The following is a 21,094-nucleotide window of genomic DNA, read 5'->3' as shown; positions in this document are numbered from 1 at the left end:
TCATGTCAGAATACTTTCGGATGTGCAGAACGTCTTTAGTTTACATTCTGTGTCTTTTCTGTAAGACTTTCCACTCTTAAAAATAATGGTTCATGGCTGTTTTTGAGATGTGTGTTTCCTCATACAACCATTTCTTGACAAAGAACTATTTCATTCTGGGGCAGGTTCTTTGCATATGAAATCGGTTCTTTGGGCTTTGAAAATTTTCCTAATATGCAGACAAAATAGAAATCTGTGATGTCTAGTAGGCTACCTTGCAGGATATAGCAGAGCAAGAAAACCTGAACTTAGCCTGGTGTTATTGTAGGCAGTAAGAGTCTTTTTAAAACCAGAAATGCATTGGAATTTCACGGACCGTTTCATTTTTATGGCTATTTGTGGAATGTTACGGATCTTTATAAATAAAAGTTCCTCCTGTAACATTCATATGGATGGTTCTTTTGGGAACCAAATATGGTTCCCCTATGGCAATCCTCTAAAGAACTGCTTTGGCACCTTTATTTATAAGAGTGTATACCCATTGCAGTTTCAGTGGTACAAATGCAATCTGGATAATGAATATCCACCTTTACTGCAACAGTAATTGAGAATCGACAGAAAATGTTCTTAACTATTTGGGGGGAACGAGCAGCCGTTTAAAAATAGCATTTACTCGTATGTTTGAGAGTACAAAAATAAACAAAAGCTTGTGATTAAAAGCACGGTGAAATACGTATACCAATGTTTATTCTGTGAAAATTCAACTGTCCATCCATCTTCCTATCCCCCTTACCCAGAGTAAAGTCGCGGGGCAGCTGCAGCAATCATCGGGCGCAAGGATTCTGTGAATGTAAAGGTTACGCTCTTGTTGCCTTTGTTATTAATTCCAGTGTTACTTCCTTACTCAAAGTCCCCAATCCCGAAAAGCAGCCCATTAAAAAAAAGATGTATTTTGGGGGGGACGCCCTTCGCATTAAATAGCAGCACCTTCTTTTCATGGATCGGTTAGTTTGCCTGTCCCAGCTCTAAATGTGTTTAATCAAAACGGGCTACGGTTCGCTTCCCGGTTCCTCCCTGTGTGGATAGCGCTTTGAGTACTGAGAAAAGCGCTATATAAATGTAATGAATTATTATTATTATTATTATTATTATTATTATTATTATTATTATTATTATTATTATTATTACGGTGATGAGCGACCACGTTTGACTTTGGAAGAGGAGCTGTTCTTTCAGCACCATTAGCTTCAGTTTTAGAGCAGTCTGAACTCCATGTCTACAGTTCTGATAATGGGAGGGTTTTAGGCCATTGCTGCCTAAATTAAAACACTGGGCCGTTACCACGACGTAATGCTAGATTAATTTTTGACGTAAAATAGAAAAGAGAGGCTGTGGTGGAGCGTGGCTAATAAAATTTGCGCTTGAGAATGTGATATTAAATGTTAATCTTAAATTAATGTATTTTTGAATTTATTGTGTATTTGCAACAAATGCTTTTTACATTATGCTTGTTGATCAACGTATGTCTCTGCGAGTACGCCTTTACGGTATCTATCTATCTATCTATCTATCTATCTATCTATCTATCTATCTATCTATCTATCTATCTATCTATATGCTCCGTTCATATTTTCTTCCTGCTATGAATTTATTTACTATTATTTTACTGGCTTCCTGTCCGGAGGTGGTCGCTTCTTTGCGGCAATTTCTCCAGTTAAACTACGTACGACATTGAAACGCTGTCCTGGATAAAGCAAAATCAGAAAACGGCTGGACAAATTAAGATTTATTTATTTATTACACCGTGGAAAGAGACACAAAAATGACGCCAATTACTTTTTTTATTTCGAGTCAATTTTTGAGTTATTTTTTTTTTTTTTACAGTAAAGTATCTAAACAGTTCAATTTTCTCCTTTTCGGTTTGTTCTGTATAGCACGCTACCCTGAGTGAGGGCGCAGAGCGCTGTGACAAGTTCGCAGGTAATATACCAAGATTAATGGAAATATAAAATGCAGATCATCGCTTTGCCTTGGACTGGTAACCTGTTAGCTTCACGAACATTTACAAGCCCTGACTTCATGAGATTTGATACACGCGGTTTTGAAACTCGTGCCCATTCAGACAGCCCGGTTGTTGTCCCGTTACTAATCCAAAGAGCACCGAGCTGTGTCTCAGCTTGCCACGTCATTACTGCCCCCACCCTGCATGTAGACGGCTTGGAGGTCTCCGTGCTCGACCACATGAGCCAGTCTGTGCCCAGCTATGCCAAGACGAATATTTTCCATCTTTCTTATCTGTAAAGCAGCGTGACGCCGACAAAACTGGAACTGCCTTATAGCACCAGGCGCTCGGTGAATGCACTGTGTAGGCGTGGGTGCGCGCGCGCGCGTTCGCGTGTGTCTTCTTAATTGAAACAGCAGCCTTGTTTGGTGGACTTTCTTTCTACTGGACATTTTAGCCGTTCACAACCTTTCACCATTACTTCCCAAAGCAAAACGGACTTTTTAGCGCTTGCTTCTCGGATCTTCCAGAGGAAGCGGCTCGTCGCTGCGGTAGTTGGCATCGTCATGGTTTTGATTCTTATTATAGCGATTCCACTGCTAGTTCAGAGCTCCAAGACTACAGCGCACTACGAGATGATGGGAACCTGCAGGATGATTTGCGACCCTTACAACCCCAAAGCCAGTAGCACAGCAGTAGAAGTAATGCAAGATCTTAGTGCCATCCCACCTCCGCCTTTTCTTCAAGGGATTAAAGGGGAACCGGGGCGACCTGGAAAACCCGGGCCAAGAGGTCCTCCCGGAGAACCTGGTCCGCCTGGTCCAAAGGGACCACCGGGGGAAAAGGGGGATTCCGGAAAACCGGGATATCCAGGACTTCCAAGTATAGGTGGCACTGAAACGGGAGTGGTAAACACAGCGGTGAGTGGCACCAAGATAGCATTTTACGTGGGTCTGAAAAGCCCTCACGAAGGGTACGAAGTTCTGAAATTCGACGATGTTGTAACTAACTTGGGAAATCATTACGATCCATCTACGGGCAAGTTTACCTGTCAAGTCTCCGGAATCTACTTCTTTACTTACCATGTGCTGATGAGAGGAGGCGACGGAACCAGCATGTGGGCAGACCTGTGCAAAAACGGACAGGTTAGTAGAAATGGCGTGGCGCACCGACGTGCACGTCCTTGTCTGTCACAACAGCAACAAACTCATCCTGTCGCTAGAAACACACGAGCGACTCCAGCACCTGTTACCTGATGATATGATTTTGCATCAAAAGCTGTCACGTCTCCTTTGAGTTTTTTTCTTTTAGAAATCACTTCATAAAAGGTTAGAAAATGCGAACTGATCTTTTCTCTGAGGATTTCAGTTTCCCTCGCTTAAGAAAAGTTACCGAGCGACACTAAATCGTCAAGGTGTGCGCGAGTGCGTCCATCCCGGGGACGCACATCTCGACGGAAAGAAAATGCACAGAAAAATACTTGTCTGGTTTGTGAACGCTTCAAAGTATAATAATTTGCTAGAATTTTTGAATGAATGGATAATAAACTTTAAGCAATTAATACCATACCAATACCGAGTTAAAGTTAGCTTGACTCCATAACATGCCATTTTCTAAGCACGCTTAATTCTGAGCAGGGTCGCAGGGACCAATTCATTTGAATGATAATTTAGCTGCGCAAGAAACTATGGATAAATAATAATATTTTTTAAACTATTAATTTGTCTATATTTAGGATAAAAATATTATTAAATTAGTCACCATCCATGAGTAAATACGATCATTTCCGATCTGAGCTTACTGCTATACCAAGATGATATCACTGCTTTATACTGTGCGTATTATAAAATATATAAGTACCTTGTGTGTCGCGCACTGTGCTGTTGGCCGGCTTACTATAAGATGAACATTTATTGGTTCACTCGTGCGTCAATCATAGTCGATACCTTGACAATATAATAATAATTACTCTGTGTGTGGGTATATAAATATGAACATATGCATATGTTTTTATGTATAAGTGGTGTATATGTATATATATATATATATATATATATATATATATATATATATATATATATATATATATATATATATATATATATATATATATATAGTGTATATATAAATACATATATATCATGTATATATAAATGCAGACATATATAATGTATATATAAATACGTACATATATATGTACACATACGCATACATAGCGTCATCAACTACACTGCACTAAATCTAATGCTATAAAAATATATTAATAATTATGTGTACGCTTTCTACGTTCCTCTTCTACTTATTGAATCAAATTAACTTTTCAACAGCCGATATATTGTTTAGATATATTTTAACGTAAAATATACTATCGGCACTTTCGAACTGACATGTTAATTGTAGATTTTTTTTGCGTTGTGAAAACACACATTAAAGGCACGGCAGCGCCGCGGGTAGGGGGTGCCACCATCGAGCTTCTGCTTCTCTAGTGTGACCTGCGACTGATGCCGCGCATTCGGCCAGATGCTGATTCCAGCCTTGAGCAGCTGCAGACTCCGCGGTTTCCTGCTGCATCTCTCTTCTAACAGACAAGTGTCTTTCAGGTAATTCGTTTAGGAATTCATAGAATAAAATCAGGTAATCTAGAAGATGAAAGTTTATTGTTCCGAAAAGTAACCTTATAATACATTTAAAGATATTATATAATACTTTATATGACCCTTGTTTAGTACGTTTAACAATAACAGTTCACATCGGGTGTCTGTTTCAATCAAACGAATTCCTATGAGCTGATAGACTTTTGATCATTAGTTTTGTTTCGCAGATTTACGCGCTTATAGTCTCATCTTCTCGAGTTCTACAGAAAAACCCGCAAAGCGGTGAAAGACGGCGGCACTCATTGACTCGGACTCTTCGCACCCTAAAAAGGACATTAGGGTGTTTTATTATTTGTGAGTGACAGGAATGGATATAAGAACGCACCTCATGTGTGGTATGATCGATGTAAATCTCGAATACAAACATAGTCATGAACGTTAGAGATCTCAACATCTTGCTAAGAAAAAAACAAAGAAATACGAAGATAAAATTCATAAAGACTACAAATGAAACTCTTGGTCTGTGCATTTCTACATTGCCTTTTAGTAAATGTACAGCGTCAGAACATTACGTGGGAACGTTTTGTTAGGTCAATGATAAGATGGCCATTCTAAAGAAAGAAGAAACTTACATGAAAATGGAGTAAACACAGCTAATGGTCAAGGTGCTCATTCACAGCAGATTGAAAGTTTAATTTGTTTATTATAAATTCGCTAATCAAACAGACTTGTTTAAAGAAATTTGGTGTATAAGTGATGTTTTATATTCTATAGAATATTGATGTATGGTAGATAAATGCAGAAGTAGAAAGAACAGATTAGAGTAGAAAGCCTTCTTGTAAATGTTTTAAATGTATTATAGACTGATGTCTGTTAATATAACTTTTAACTGTTACACAATTTAAAAATATCTATCTATCTATCTATCTATCTATCTATCTATCTATCTATCTATCTATCTATCTATCTATTATATAGTGCCTTTCATATCTATCTATTATATATTGCCTTTCCTATCTATCTATCTATCTATCTATCTATCTATCTATCTATCTATCTATCTATCTATCATATAGTGCCTTTCATATCTATCTATCTATCTATCTATCTATCTATCTATCTATCTATCTATCTATCTATGTATTATATAGTGCCTTTCATATCTATCTATCTATCTATCTATCTATCTATCTATCTATCTATCTATCTATCTATCTATCTATGGTGTTATAATATAAAGTTTACAGTTCCTCATAAAATGAGTTCTTAGATAAGACATAGAGACTGACCTATAATAATGTGTAAAGGTCAATTACTTTCTTAATAATTGTTTAATAAGAAAAATATTTTAAAAAATGAAAAAAGATATAGTGATTAATGGTTACACGTTTGCAGAGTTTCTGTGAAGTTAATTATATTGCAGATAATCTAAGACAAAACCAATAATGCTCAGTGTTTGAGCGTAACTGATGAATGCCAGTGAGTTTTGATTTGAACTACTAAAGCCTCAAAAGTGAATTAAATAAAAGGATTAGCTCTAAATTACACGATCCTGGGATATTTGCATTTGTACCCTCAAATGTCCGATGTCCACGGCTGTATTTCCTCGTCTTCGTGATTAAGCTGCAGGCCAAGCTCCTTCCAAATCAGCCGAAAGTTGTCTCTTCAGAGCAGAGTTGAGCGGCTTTTCGTTAAAGATGTCAGGGTTTTGCTCAGTGCCTTAACGGTCTTCTCACTTGATGGTGTGTGTGTGTCTGTGTGTGTGTCTGCAGGTCCGAGCCAGCGCCATCGCCCAGGACGCGGACCAGAACTACGACTACGCCAGCAACAGCGCGGTGCTGCACCTGGACTCGGGGGACGAGGTGTACGTCAAACTGGACGGTGGGAAAGCCCACGGAGGCAATAACAACAAGTACAGCACTTTCTCTGGTTTCATTTTGTATCCCGATTAAACATCTGAAAGAAGACGTTCTCGTGTCACACGTTCACTTTTGTAAGTGTCTCTCTGACGGGTCCCATATATGCTTCTTTTTTTCTTTTTTGGATTAATTTTGTACTTTATTGTGGAAAAAGTGAAAAAGATGTCACTTTCTTCCTAGGTTTGCGGATATAAGCAGTAAAGACGCACAGCCTCTGAGATTGTTTGAATGTGACCATATTTTTGCTTGGCAAGTTTATGGTGTTATATATTTGAAATGCTAAATGAGAAATTCAACAAGTTTTTAATAAAAAGAAAATAAAAGAAAGAAAGTAATGATGAGGAAGAAAAGACATCTGAAATCCTGGTGTTTCTACTTTTGGAGAGTCTACATGTCATTTAACGGCGATCAATTAGACAACTGTTATTGAATTCCATTCAGACGTGTACATCTTTAAATAATTCAACTTTAAATAAACATTATGTTTTCTAAGAAGTGTCCTGTTGGATTTCTTTTTTTCTAAATTTACACCAATATCCCACTTGAACGTCATTCTCTTATAGAAAAAAAAAATCTGATTCTTTTAGTAGGGAGCAGCTATGAAAAATGGAGTTTTAGAGACCCGACATCAACTAACACATAATGTCTGTAAGGCACACATTGGGCAAGAAAGTCATCATGGAAACAAATAGGCAACATTAACTCTTAGGATATAATCCTAAAATAAAATTCTTGAACTCACTTAAGTCAGATTCAGGGTGGTATATGGCAGGAGCCTTTTGTGACAGCACTGAGTATAAGGCAGGATCCAGTCCACCACAGGGCCAGTTTGGAATCAGCAGTTAGTCTCACCTGCACTACAAAGTGTCAGAAGCAGAACTCCACTTAGATGATAACAGAGCACAACACTCAGTCCCAGTCGGGTGGGTCCTTATAGCAGCAGTTTATCCTGGTGCTCTGCCATGTTGCCTTGAAATATGCAGAAATATTCACCTGCGGTCCTGGAAGTGGCTGCAGGTTTTTGTTCCCACCAGATTCCTAATTAGAAGACGGTCCTTGCTGATAACGAAACTTTCTGTTTAATAACATTATTTGCTAGTGCGGTCAATCATCCAAGACCAGTTTGAATGACATTGTAGATTTTCCTTTTCTGAGAACATCATCCTATACATTTTGTGGACCAGAAGAGATTTGCACTTTCAAGGTCCTTTCTTTTCATCTCTCATTCATTTTTGAACATCTTACTTTCACTGATACATCACGATGTGCACTCACCATTTCAAACAGGAGCAAGTATGTTATTTGAATTTTGTTATTAACTGGTGGCAGGTCAAGAAATCAGGAAACAATTAAAACCTAAACGCAGAGACCGAAACTAAAACACATAATTAAGGGTTCTGAATCATAGCAACTAAAATCAAGTTAGCAGCAAACAAATGGATTGTAACTCGGAAACTGGTTAACGTGACAACTTGTATTCACTGTGGACCTCTGCGGTCTCATTTATAAAACTGTGCGTGGATTTGAAGGTGAAAAATATGAGTATGGCAGAAAAATAAGAAAATGTGTGCAACAAATAAACTAATCGGCTCGACTTTCAGGTATACTCAGGTATGGGGATGGATGTTTGAGGAGTAAACTGCAAGACAATGATTATACTTTTATATTATGTACATTAAAGACCCATTGACAACAAATCAAATCAAATTAATAATATATTGAACAATTATTATAAAAGTAAAATCGAATAAATCAGACTCTACTGCATGAATAAAAGGTAAAGTACCACTTGTGCACTGAAAAAAGTATAACCTCCATTCAACTTAAAATAATTAAGGTAATGATTCATACTTAATATTTTCAATCTGAACCAAATAATTCTTTTTATCTTATTGAACCCACATTTTTTAAGTTGAGGCAAATCATTTAGAGTGATTGGGTGTAATTCACATTATTTATACTGAAGTAAATTTATTTTTTAAGTTGTTACCATTTAAAATGGTTTATTGGTCGTTACCTGTTTTTATGCCATTAGAAATATTATGAACATAACACATTCCAATGCTGTACTTCTTGCATTTATTTAAAAATTTTGTGCAAATACACAAGCATTTTGCAGTTTAAATCTTAAATATACAACAAAAAATTATTAAACGTTTCTACAGCTTTCTTGAAAGTGTGCTTTATTGTGAGTTCTTATACTTAAAATTAACAGTTGAGAAACAGGGTTACTTACCAGAAATCGTCCGTTATAAAAGTCTGCTGCTAAAAATGACCAGAACTGTATAGCCACGTCCACTCCACTCGGGAAAGTCTTCTTCTTTTTTGGCAGTTGGATAACCAGCATGCTGGAACGTTCGACAGGAAGAATATACAAACGGCCGCTCAAACACACAGCACATGAACAACCTAAAATATTAGGCTAACTGGAATAAGATTTTTATTTTTAATTCCTTCACCATAACTTACTTTGGTACAAAAATTTTTTTTTTTTACTTTGATTGAGATCTGAAACCAAATATTTCAAGCTACAACACTAAATGACTAATCTTAAGTTGCTTGAAAGAGAAAATTTACATTGAATGAACGACATCAATGTTATACTTTTTTCAGTGTAGCCCAAAAGTCGATGGAAACCTACGTTTTGTTCCTAATACTTGTATGCAAAATTTGGTTGACCTTAGTGAAAGCGTACTCAAGTTATCGTGTTTACACACTCAGACCTAATTCCAAAAATGGTATTTTCGGACTCAGGGAGGTCTAAAACGGCGAGATTCATCAAAATCTTAAAATGGAACTTTTGGGGGATTCCAATATTTTCCCTATATTTTGCATACGAGAAAATCAGGGAGGTCTAAAACATCGAGATTCATCAAAATCTCAACGTCGAATCTTCTGCTGATTACAATACTTTCCCTACAAGAAAGTAAAAATCAGATTTATAAAATGTGGTGTGCACACATTTCTTTACAATTTGCCCTTATAAATCCCAATCATCTTGTGAATGTGCATACGTGAACGCGCCTCGAAGGCCACCCTGAAACAACCTTATATGCTAATAAAATAAATTATACTAATTAATCTCATACATATGCAATCACAATGCGGCAGACCTTCTTTGGCTGGTTGAGCAGCCTCCCTCCTGAGGCATCAGGACCCCGACACCTGTATTTGATGAATCCTGTGGTGTGCTCCACAACTGAGCGGTTGGGGAAAAGTGTAAGGTGCCAGCGTTTGAGTGGGTAGACACTATCAACTTCTCACGTGCAGTGGAAAAACTTAGTAAGAGCCGTTTTATTTTTCAAAATTGACATTTTTGTTAATTTTTAGAGTTATTAGGTCTTTCTCGATTTTCTAAGGTAGTGGTGATGGCCAAATATGACTTCATTCCGGTCATAGCAAGATGGAAGAAGCTAGCATGTCCACAGTATTTTACATACTGCAAGACAAAAACCTAGCGACTCCACTGACCAATAAGGAAAGAAAGACCGCCTACCAATGAAAACGTCGGATTACAATCACATGATTTAAATGCTGCAACTGCATGATGTAAATGGCAGGGGTTGTCGATTCGTGAATAAAATAACATTGCGAACATGAAGGTCAGGGAAAATGAAATCTAGAGATCGTTAGTTATAGGGGCGAAGTCATTTCCTCAGTTTGCCGAATAAACTTGAAAGATGTGACATACGAGGTTTTTCCATAGTTGGTGAGACTTGTTGTGGTCACGAGGATGCTAAGATTCACACCATCCGAAGATGGTGATTTGTTTATTTTAATACGGGGACCCCAGAAAATACACCCGGCCTTGACCCGACACACACACACACACACACACTCACACACAGAGACAATGATAAGTGACACAATGAATCAATAAATGAAAAAGATAGTAAAGTATATAATAAACAATTAAAGAAGGCAAGAAACAAATTAAACAAATGACATGTTCGTAAAAGCCCTTTCCGATTTCCCCAAAGGCGATAATTATTTACAAACTACTAAATTCATGAAACCGAACGGGACAGCAAGCACTACTCAGTCAGTGATTAACACTTACGGTAAAGTCCAAGCACAGTCCAGTACAGTAAGTGGCAGATGACGATGGTGAGCGGAATGAAAACCACTATGAACAGCCCACTAAAAGAAATGTAAAGTTTTGTCCTACCAGGTTCCAGTTGTAGCATTAAGATTTGGCGTGATTGGGAGCGCTCACCAGTCGAAGACATATGCAACCAAGACGAAAATCACACGGACAAGCAGGCACATAAATCCTGGAAGGAAACTGTAATCCAAGGGTGATTGCAGTTATAATCCAATAGCGTATGATGCATTGAAACGAATATACAGACGATTGTGATCTCCCCTGCCTCTTTCTAGCTCTATTTTAAAGAGACTGCTTTATTCTTCTTCTTCCCAGCATCCCCTACATCTCTTCAATGGCGTAACACTGCTGGGGCTACTGGAAGTTGTAGGCCATTTATGCAACCTGGCATATGTAATTTCGATTTGATAAACTTTATTAATCCCCGAGGGGAAATTGTCTTTTCACATGATTTTTGGGGGTCAGCCATTGTACAGCACCCCTGGAGCAATTTTCTAGTTAGGGGCCCTTACTCAAGGGCCCAAGGGAGTAGGATCCCTTCTGGCAGTTACAAAATTTGAAACAGCAACCTTCTAGACACCAGTGCAGATCCTAAGCCTCCGAGCCACCACAGTCTGCCAAAGCTGCTGCTTCAAGAATAAATTAATGACAGGCTGACCCAGGTCACCAAGCTATGACGTTTGGGCCACCAAGTTATGACGTTTGTCATTCTCATTTGGGCATCACAGGTGACTTGTGTGTTAATGAATTGTCACTGCTTAAGGTTAACAAAAGCAGCTTCATTCTCTCTCAGTGCTCTTATTGCAATATGAATGCATTAAAGTGCTCCGATTACATTAGAAGAACTGGACATGGCTGCAGACTGTCTTTTTATGTTGGAAAAAACGTATGTTTTATGTATTGTAAAAGATACAGACACAAACAGCATAAAGGTTTGGGGTTTGCCGGCCCCGTATATTGTAGAAATTCCACAATAACTCAAACTTGGGTCAAAAATATAAACAAAAAATAGTTCATATGCGCAACGCCCTTCAGAGGCGTCGGCGGCCATTTTATAGAGGAGGAGCCGGAAGTGGAGGAATGTTGGGAAGGAACAGTGAGGGAGGATGGGACTGCTGACGTCAGGAAAGATGGCGGAGGAAGGGCGGAAGTGGACGTACTGCGGGCAGGCTATGATGGCAGAGCGTCTCTTTTTCTGGAAGACAAAGGAGAAAGGTTAGTACCCCGCCACTCCCTGCCGGCGAACGTCTTTCGAAGCGGTGTAAGATCCGTCCGCGGCCTCCTACTCACGCATGCGTGACAGTATGTACACCCACACCATAAAAAAATTGGACGTAGTGCATTGCCAGTCAGTTCATGTCTTCCAGCACAGCGGGTGTGAAGAAGTGAAGCTTGGCTCAGAAACTGTCGACCTGTCAACCAGTCCCCTGATAAGTGACGACAGGCAGCCGATATAAAGTGACAAAATGACAAAAAATACACAGCATTGGCCCTCTTAAAGGGCAACTAAAATACAGTCTGTGCATCACATTCATTATGTCTGAGGTTTAATATGTTTGTCACGTCAGCACACACTATAACAATAATGAATTCATAATGATACAAATTATTATACATGCAAGTCATCATTAGGCTGATTTGGCCGCATTTCCTTATTTGATCAATGGTGTCATTATTTTCTAGTTTCTCTGAAATGTTACCTACAAGTGGGTGAGAGCTGCTTTAAATATAAGCATATTGCCCTCCATTACATTTTCTATTAGAAATTCTATGTTTTTCATGGAAAGTTTTATATGCAAATTTCATGCCTCTATTTGTACATGCGCAAGCCTTATATGTCTGACCGCAAGACTGAATGAAAGTCCCTGTTGTAATGTACCAAAATTTTTATAGAAGAAAAATATCATTGAAAATTCACCTTCAACAACAGCAAATATGCCAGTAATAATAATAATAATAATACATTGGACTGAGTCTGAGGCTGTCTTCCTGTGATCCTTCACAACTTTGGGACTTCCTACTATGACACCCTTCAAGCTCACAATGGATTAATACATTTAAGAATCCATAAAATATATGCAGGCAATCCAGCACATGAAAATGTATTTGTTACTGGTATCAGCACCTGACTTTGCCCGGGAAAGTAATTTAAAGCTCTGGTCCTTCTGTCTTCTAGATTGGCTTCAGTCTATTTTGGTGTTTTACTTGCTCTGAGCCACCAGGTGGCACTGTCTTCATATCTCACTGTAGTAAAAAGAATAAAATAAAATAAAATAAAAAACTCCAAAGGTACCCCTGGGTCAAATCATGAGTTCTAACATAGACTGCTATCTCCTCCTGACAAAGTGGGATATATCTGCAAAATTTTGTTGAGATTGGACCAAGGTTGTGAAATTGAATTAAGAACAAACACACATACACATTGAACTTTACATGTTATATTATAAATTAAACGGGACCTTATGTAACAAGTGTAAAATACTACTACTACTACTAATAATAATAATAATGATAATAAATCAAATAAAACTATCAGGTTTCTGTTTCATTCACAAAACTCCTTTATTAGTTATTTATATTATATATTATATCCCACCCTAATATAAGGAGAAGTATCTCTGTGGTTGTCTACCTGTGTGTCCATGGGGTTGATAAGTCTTTGCTATATGTCACTTGGTATGGGATTCGTAAAAGCAGTGCTAGTATTTGTGATGCACCATTTGTTGGAATGAAAAATGCAATGTATTTTATTACTATATGCATTACAAAAATCAGTTTCAATGAATGGTACACTACAAACCTTAACGCTGAGGATGGACAAAAATCAACTCATTCACCTTAATAAAAAGACAAATGTTTAAGTGTATGCCCGTGTAATTGTGTGCCATTTGGTATGAGATTGTTTAAAAGCTTTGGTAATGTTTATGATGCACCATCTGTTGGAATGAAAAATAAAATGTATTTTACTACTAAATGAATTGCAAAATATATTACAATGGACAATGCACTGCAAACATTAACACTAAATATGTCCAGCAGAAGGTAAGTGCCCAGATGGACAGAAATCATCTTATCCACAATAATAAAAGGACACGTGACTGTGTGTGTGTGTGTGTGTGTGTGTGTGTGTGTCTGTCCGGATGCTAGGGTTAGGAAGAAAATTTTAAAAGTAGGTGAAACATGTGGAAGAAGGGTTAAAAAAATCAAAAATGATAATGAAAATACCAAATAAGGGTCTAAACATAAGAAAACTGGTCTTATCGGCCTATACTGTTGTCTGACATTATACGCTGGCAACAGCACCATGGTAATGACTTTCTTGCGTCTGCTGAGGCCACGTGAAAGAGGTTTATATTTATAATGCAAATCACTGGTAACTTCATGTGGTGGGCAAGCAACGAGTGAAAATAACCATTGATGTGCACATCGGGAAACCAAAGTCGAGGCATGACTAGGCTTGAATCAATAAAACAGGCCAATGCGGTAGTGACCACCCAATAAAACACTTTGACTGTAAGAGGGGTCGGTTTGACGAGTGACACTGAGAGGAAGCAATCAAATTGGGTGGCTCTATCCTGAGAGTGTAAGGCATTGGGTGAGTATTGTTATTTTTGATTTGATTTGATGAGCTTTGTTAATCCATGAGGGGAAATTGTCTTTTTGCATGACCTTTAGGGGTCACAGAGCTCCTGGGTAACTTCCAGGTTAAGGGTGATACCAAACCACCAAATGTGCAGTACAACCCATGTATCAATTAAAAAACATGAGGTCTACGTTGATTACTTTGATTTCAACTCATATTAGACAGGTAGCACAGCTGGTATTCAGATAAAATGCAAGTTGACAGACCAACTACGTACATCAGTCATTCAGCTTTGCATTTTATTTATGTACCTTTCTATTATAAAAGGAAATCCTGGGACAATAATAATTTCAACTCCCGCGAGAGATAATTTCAGGTCTCGTGAGACGAGACTTTTTAGCCAAGAGATTTTCACAAGTTCCGGCCTCCCCTTAAACATTTACGACCACGCCAACGGTCCACTCGCTTCTCATTCATGTGAATGCTATTGTCAGACACAGTTCCTGTGCTCTCATCTCCAAGCGGGGTCCTAAATAAAAGACAAAGAGTAGAAGACAAAGTAGAACATCATAAAGAGGTTCAAACACACGCAGAGCAGGTTAGAGATAATCCATCCATCCATTATCCAACCCGCTATATCCCAACTACAGGGTCACGGGGGTCTGCTGGAGCCAATCCCAGCCAACACAGGGCGCAGGGCAGGAAACAAACCCTGGGCAGGGTGCCAGCCCACCGCAGGGCGCACATACGCACACACACACACACACTAGGGACAATTTAGGATCGCCAATGCACCTAAGCTGCATGTCTTTGGACTGTGGGAGGAAACCGGAGCACCCGGAGGACACGTTAGGGATAATGAAAACAACTAAAATTCGAAAGTCTCAAAAAACAGATAGTAAAGATTGCATTAGTGCTACCAAATGGAAATTCTTACTCTGTGAAATAATGGAACAGCAAAAAGAGATCAAATATATGGACATAAGTGATAAGACAGAAGTATGTAGATATTGTTTGGCTTTAAACTTTAAGTCGGAGACTTGTAGATCGTCTAATTTATGTTGCCATCAGGGAAAAGTAGTGTTTCTTCCCAATGAAGAGGCGTATCCGCGAGAATTAAAAGATTTGTTGTTGGGTGAAAGTGAAATCCACATACACGAGCGGCAGACAGACACACGAGCAGCCATGATAGTGTATTACATAAGAAGATTAGTAGTATTTTAAAATCAATTCTAAAAGAGACAGGTAGCCAGTGTAATAGTTGGTGGAAACTGGTAGACGTGCTCAGATTTTCTTTTCTTGGGTTTTCTTGGATGCTCCTGCATCCCGGACTACCTGAAACCGATTGGTGTCTTTCTTTGGTAGTGCATTACAGTAATTGAACCTCCTAAAATTAAATTTACACACACTAGGGCCACTGAAGCATTACCAGTTCACCTAACCTTCATGCCTTTGGGAAGAAAACAGATTAGACAGATGCAGGAAGCACCTGGGACGTAATACTGCAGACTCCTTATACTGCGAAAGAGAGGCGGTAACTCTTCAACATCATGCCTCATATTCATTGATAATTAACATAATTAGCTGTGGTTTTATAAAAATTGAGAAAAGAAATATCTGAGACTGGAGATTTGGTCACCCCTTAACCTACACCCATTCTGTGCAAGTAAATGTTGCCTTTACGATCCGTCTTCTGAGTCCATATCTGTTCAAAATGGATGGAGATCTGTGCAGTTGGATAAACTTTTGAATATTAGATGTGGGCGGCTTGTCTGCTGAAGATGGAAAACTCAATAGAGTCCAGCTGCAGTCAGGACAGATTCAGGCCTTGGACAGATTCAGTGACCTGAGATGTTCTGAGGCCCCTCTCAGCTGCATCTCTTTTGACTTCACCCACTTTCCATGCCCCCACCCTGCCCCCGTGTTTGCGGTACACTTTTGTGTTAAATGTACTGTTATAATAATGGTGGGAAACTGAACATGTGTGCAAAAAATATTTATTATAAGTAGAAATGGCTTCACCAGGAAAAACTGTTATGCTAATGTAATAAACATCTCTTCATACTTGCTGTGAGGTCGTGAGCCATCCCTAATTGGCACTTAAAGCCGCTTGGCTAACAGAGAAGGTATTAGCTGGGCGATTCAAACGACTACATTATATCTCTTTGTGCTTCTGAAGGCGAGTACGTCATTCCTCTGGAGCATACACTCTGCCACAATTAATGCATCATTAATATAAATATTAAAATTTTGTAGGCCAGTAATAATACAGTACTAATGATATGACACAGAGTGGACCACAAAGACAGCACTCTAAAGCGCTCCTAAATGTCCAGCATGTAGTATAACATATTTTGACTATTTACTCAAATTATATGATTTATTTGATTCCAAGTCTATAAGAATATGCAGTGTTAATCGTAGTTGAGTGCAGCATATTATTAATTCTTCTTCGTCTTCTTTCTTAGCTTTTCCCAATTTTACTGTTTATGAGGTCAGCCTTCTGATTACCAGTGTAGATCCTTAGCCACAGAGCCACTACTCCATTGAGTGCAGCGTATAACTAACATATTAAAAAGTGCAGTGTCATGAATAAGACATGGCAAACGTAGATGAAGAACATATACTACAAAATACAAAATGTTAAGATTTTCTGTTCAATTTGTTTCTAATATGACACCAAAAACAAATGCTTCAGATGCAGAACTGAAAGACCTCGATATGAGTATGAATATGAGTGCAGGAACTAAAAGGAATTGAAATCGTCATGAGGGGCACGTAATATGGGGAGGGGCTCCAGAAGGGGGAGGGCGTCAATTTATGGACCTCACAGTGTCTGAAGTGCTCAGATCTGTCTGAGGCCTAAAACTGTCCTGACTGCAGCTGAACACTTCTTCTATCTATCTATCTATGTTATATAGTGCCTTTCATATCTATCTATCTATCTATCTATCTATCTATCTATCTATCTATCTATCTATCTATCTATCTATCTATCTATGTTATATAGTACCTTTCATATCTATCTATCTATCTATCTATCTATCTATCTATCTATCTATCTATCTATCTATCTATCTATCTATTATATAGTGCCTATCTATCTATCTATCTATCTATCTATCTATCTATCTATCTATCTATCTATATGTAGGTCAATTGATGTAAATCTCGAATACAAACATATTCATGAACGTTATAGAGATCTCAACATCTTGCAAGCAAAAAAACAAAGACATACGAAGACAAAATTCATAAAGACTACAAACGAAACTCTTGGTCTGTGCATTTCTACATTGCCTTTTAGTAAATGTACAGCGTCAGAACATTACGTGGGAACGTTTTGTTAGGTCAAAGATAAGATGGCCATTCTAAAGACTGAAAACATGTACATGAAAATGGAGTAAACACAGCTAATGGTCAATGTGCTCATTCACAGCATCATTAAAATTTAATTTGTTTATTATAAATTCACTAATCAAACAGACTTACTGTTTTTAAAGAAATTTGGTGTATAAGTGATGTTTTATGTTCTATAGAATATTGATGTATGAAACACATAAATGTAGAAGTAGAGCAGATTAGAGTAGAAAGCCTTCTTGTAAATGTTTTAAATGTATTATAGACTAATGTCTGTTAATTTGACTTTTAACTGTTATTAATAATTTAAAAATATCTATCTATCTATCTATCTATTGTGATGGACGGTCTGCATTTCAGTCCGTCCGGGACGTCCCTCAAATGAAAGAAAGAGCCTTTTCAGGGCACTACATCCCCCAGGATGCTAGATGGCAGCTCCCCTGGATGGAAATGGTTCCCCAGATTTCCGCAGGGCAGCATGTGACATGGAGTCCATTTCTTCAGCCCTGTTGGGTACCGTGGGTGCTGCCAAGGGGAGCCCACCAAGAACCCGGGGACTATTACGGTGATGCTAACTCGGAATTACTTTGGAGTCACGAGGACGGAAACCCGTGGTACTTCCGGGATATTTGAAGAAGGCGTTTGAACCCGGAGAAGGAATACTTCCGGGTCATGGACTTTAAAAGGACAATAGGAAATCCAGCAGATTGATGGATGGATGGATGGATGGATGGGTCATGATGATCTTGTGGTAGGGATTATCATTACAATACAATTCCATTGTAATGGAGTTAGGGATAGGTTTTGTATTATGAAAAGCAGCAGTGGCCAAACAAGCAAAATCAGCAATAAGTAAAAAAAATGATATCATCTTCCCAGAGGCTGATTATCACACTCCAGGTATGGCTGTTTCAGGGGTAGTAAACTAACATGTTCACAAGATGACTGTGATTTGTAGAGGTAAATTATGTAGAAATGTGTTTATACCCAGTTTTGTAATTTTTTTTTGCTGTACTGTATTTATATTTTCTTGTTTTTTGGAGAACACCTATTTTCATAGCAACAATGCATTTCTTGTATAGTCCAAAATCACACAAGAATACCTCAATGGCCTTTAATAGGCCCTGTTTTTAGACAAGAGCCATGACTCCCTAAGAAGATAAGAAAAAAAACTCGCAAAAAAAAATCTGTAAAGTAAACAAAACGGAAAAAAAATCTTGGGAAAGGTAATTCAGAGAAGGATCTCCTTCCAGGTAGGTTGGGCGTGCAATGGGTGTCAGAAAATGGGGTGAATACGAGACACAGAACAGAACACAAGTGAGAGCGGACAGATGCAGGAATTTGTATCTAAAGCAAACTACCTCCATTTACACCTGACTTGCACTTACATTAACATCCACATTAGCCTGATTCACTCAGTTGTGAAAACCATTTTGAATGCTGGTGTCTTCAAACAGGCAACTTTGGAAGCATCACATACATGTCCTGTTCCTTTAGTGAACACAGTAAGCTGGAGTTGCAATATTCAAATATTAACACCTTTAAATGTAAACCTGGACAGGTGTGATTGTCTTATAATGTATATATGAATACATACAGTATATATAGAAGCGAATGTCTGTAATACGGTTTCCATATTTATAGCATGACGTCCACAAAGCAAGAAAATGAATCACGTATCTTAAAATAGTCTTTTATTCTTGAGCTTGCAACACCTACCTGGTCTCATAATCAGAGTAAGATGATTAGACATTGCGGCAATAATCAAGCCTTGACACAATAAAGAGGTTTGGGGCAGCCTCCCGTATGATTGAGAATTTGCTGCTAATTGTAAGAAAAAGGTTGATGCAAAGGTCTTTACAGACAAGAATCCACAACAGAACTGAACAGGTTAGGAAACATGGCGGATATGTAGTTGAAAAGCAGGAAGAGGAAGGCTCTTGGGACCAGAACCGGAAATGAGGTCATCACGCTGTGACTTCTTGAGATGTGGAAATGATGTCATTAGCAGGTGGGCTGTTCTGTTGGACTGAAAGTGATGTCTTCTGGGGCGGAGCCAGAAGTTACGTCTTGTGGGGCGGGACCAGAAGTGACATTGTCCTGAGGGTCAGGTGGAAGTTCCCGCATTTGGTCTGCAGGGAGATAAGAGAAAGGATTTGTACACTCTGCCACCCTTCCCTTCTTCTGAGCCTTTAAGGTGCCTCCCAGGTGCACGTGTGTGACACGTATTGTAGGTGGTTGTGTGTGATGGGGGTGTGTGACGGGTGATTAAAGGGGTGGGGGGATTAGTAAAGTGGAGTTCAGAGGATGTAGGCCTGAAAGTCTTTTTGTTATTTGGATATCTTCTTGCACATCTGGCTATATCGTGGCTGTCAAATGAAAATGCCATTAACAGACACTCAGACATGAACCCAGCATATGCAAGCTTAATGAGAAGAATATCCAATGAATAAGACCGATTGATATGAGAATCATAAAAGCAGTGCTAATTTTTGTGATAAATCATCTATTAGAATGACAAATGCAATGCATTTTATTACTAAAAATGTTTGTGATGCACCACTTGTTGGAATGACAGACATAACAATGGGACAATAGCTGTGCTACCTGTGCACCTGTGATTGGATGAAATGCAAATATTTAACAAAGACCTCGTCATTAGCATTTCCAGTGCACCAGTTATTGGGATATATTTTGTGATGCATGTAGTAATAACATGCAGTGCATTTGTTATTCCAACAGATGGTGCATCGCAAAAATCTGGCTACAAATATTTGTGACACACCATATGTTGGAATACAAATGCAATGTATGTCCCAGTTATGTGCCATTTGTTACGGGATACATAAAATCAATTAATGTTTGTGATGTGCCATCTATTGGAATGACAGATGCAATGCATTTTATTGCTATAAATATTTGTGATGCGTAGCTTGTTGGAATGGCAAACATAGCAACCAGATGGACACACATACATATACAAAGACACACATCGTTTTATTAAGGTGAACTAGCTGTGCTACCTATCTTAAGAAGAATTGAAATACAATCAACATAGACCTCAGTGTTAATGTCTGCAGGGCACCAGCTATTGAAGTGGCAAAATGCCAAACGCAATGCATTTCTATTACCACAAATGTTTGTGATTTGCCCAGAGGGGGCTGGGTGGTCTCATGGTCTGGAACCCCTGCAGATTTTATTTTTTCTCCAGCCGTCTGGAGTTTTTTTTTTTGTTTTTTTTTTCTGTCCTCCCTGGCCATCGGACCTTACTTTTATTCTATGTTAATTAGTGTTCCCTTATTTTAATTCTTATTTATTTTGTCTTTTTTCTCTTTCTTCATCATGTAAAGCACTTTGAGCTACATTGTTTGTATGAAAATGTGTTATTTAAATAAATGTTGTTGTTGATTCATCACCTGTTGGAGTGACAGACATAGCAACCTGACGGACACATGGAGGGACACAAAGACACATACAATTTTATTCAAGGAGGGCTAGCTGGGCTACATGACTAAGACAGGTTGAAATCTAAGTAATCAATATCGACCTCAG

The 21,094-nt window shown here is 38.4% G+C and overlaps 1 protein-coding gene across 2 annotated transcripts; it reads left to right on the top strand.

The window, feature by feature from the left end:
• The first annotated feature begins 2,234 nt into the window (after positions 1 to 2,234).
• Positions 2,235 to 6,933, top strand: c1ql2 (complement component 1, q subcomponent-like 2). Of its 2 annotated transcripts, XM_039754934.1 has the most exons (3): positions 2,235 to 3,126; positions 6,348 to 6,568; positions 6,675 to 6,933. In XM_039754934.1, exons 1-2 carry the CDS (start codon positions 2,548 to 2,550, stop codon positions 6,525 to 6,527), a joined length of 759 nt encoding a protein of 252 aa, XP_039610868.1. In that variant the 5' UTR covers positions 2,235 to 2,547; the 3' UTR covers positions 6,528 to 6,568; positions 6,675 to 6,933. The 2 variants fall into 2 exon arrangements, with proteins under 2 accessions (XP_039610868.1, XP_039610866.1); XM_039754932.1 differs by having other exon boundaries at positions 6,348 to 6,933.
• Positions 6,934 to 21,094: the final 14,161 nt, after the last annotated feature.

The sequence above is a fragment of the Polypterus senegalus genome, chromosome 6 (genome assembly GCF_016835505.1).
Source record: "Polypterus senegalus isolate Bchr_013 chromosome 6, ASM1683550v1, whole genome shotgun sequence".
NCBI classification, from domain to species: Eukaryota; Metazoa; Chordata; class Cladistia; order Polypteriformes; family Polypteridae; genus Polypterus; species Polypterus senegalus.
The sequence above is the reverse complement of the archived record's forward strand: the minus strand, read 5'-3'. Positions and strand labels throughout refer to the sequence as shown.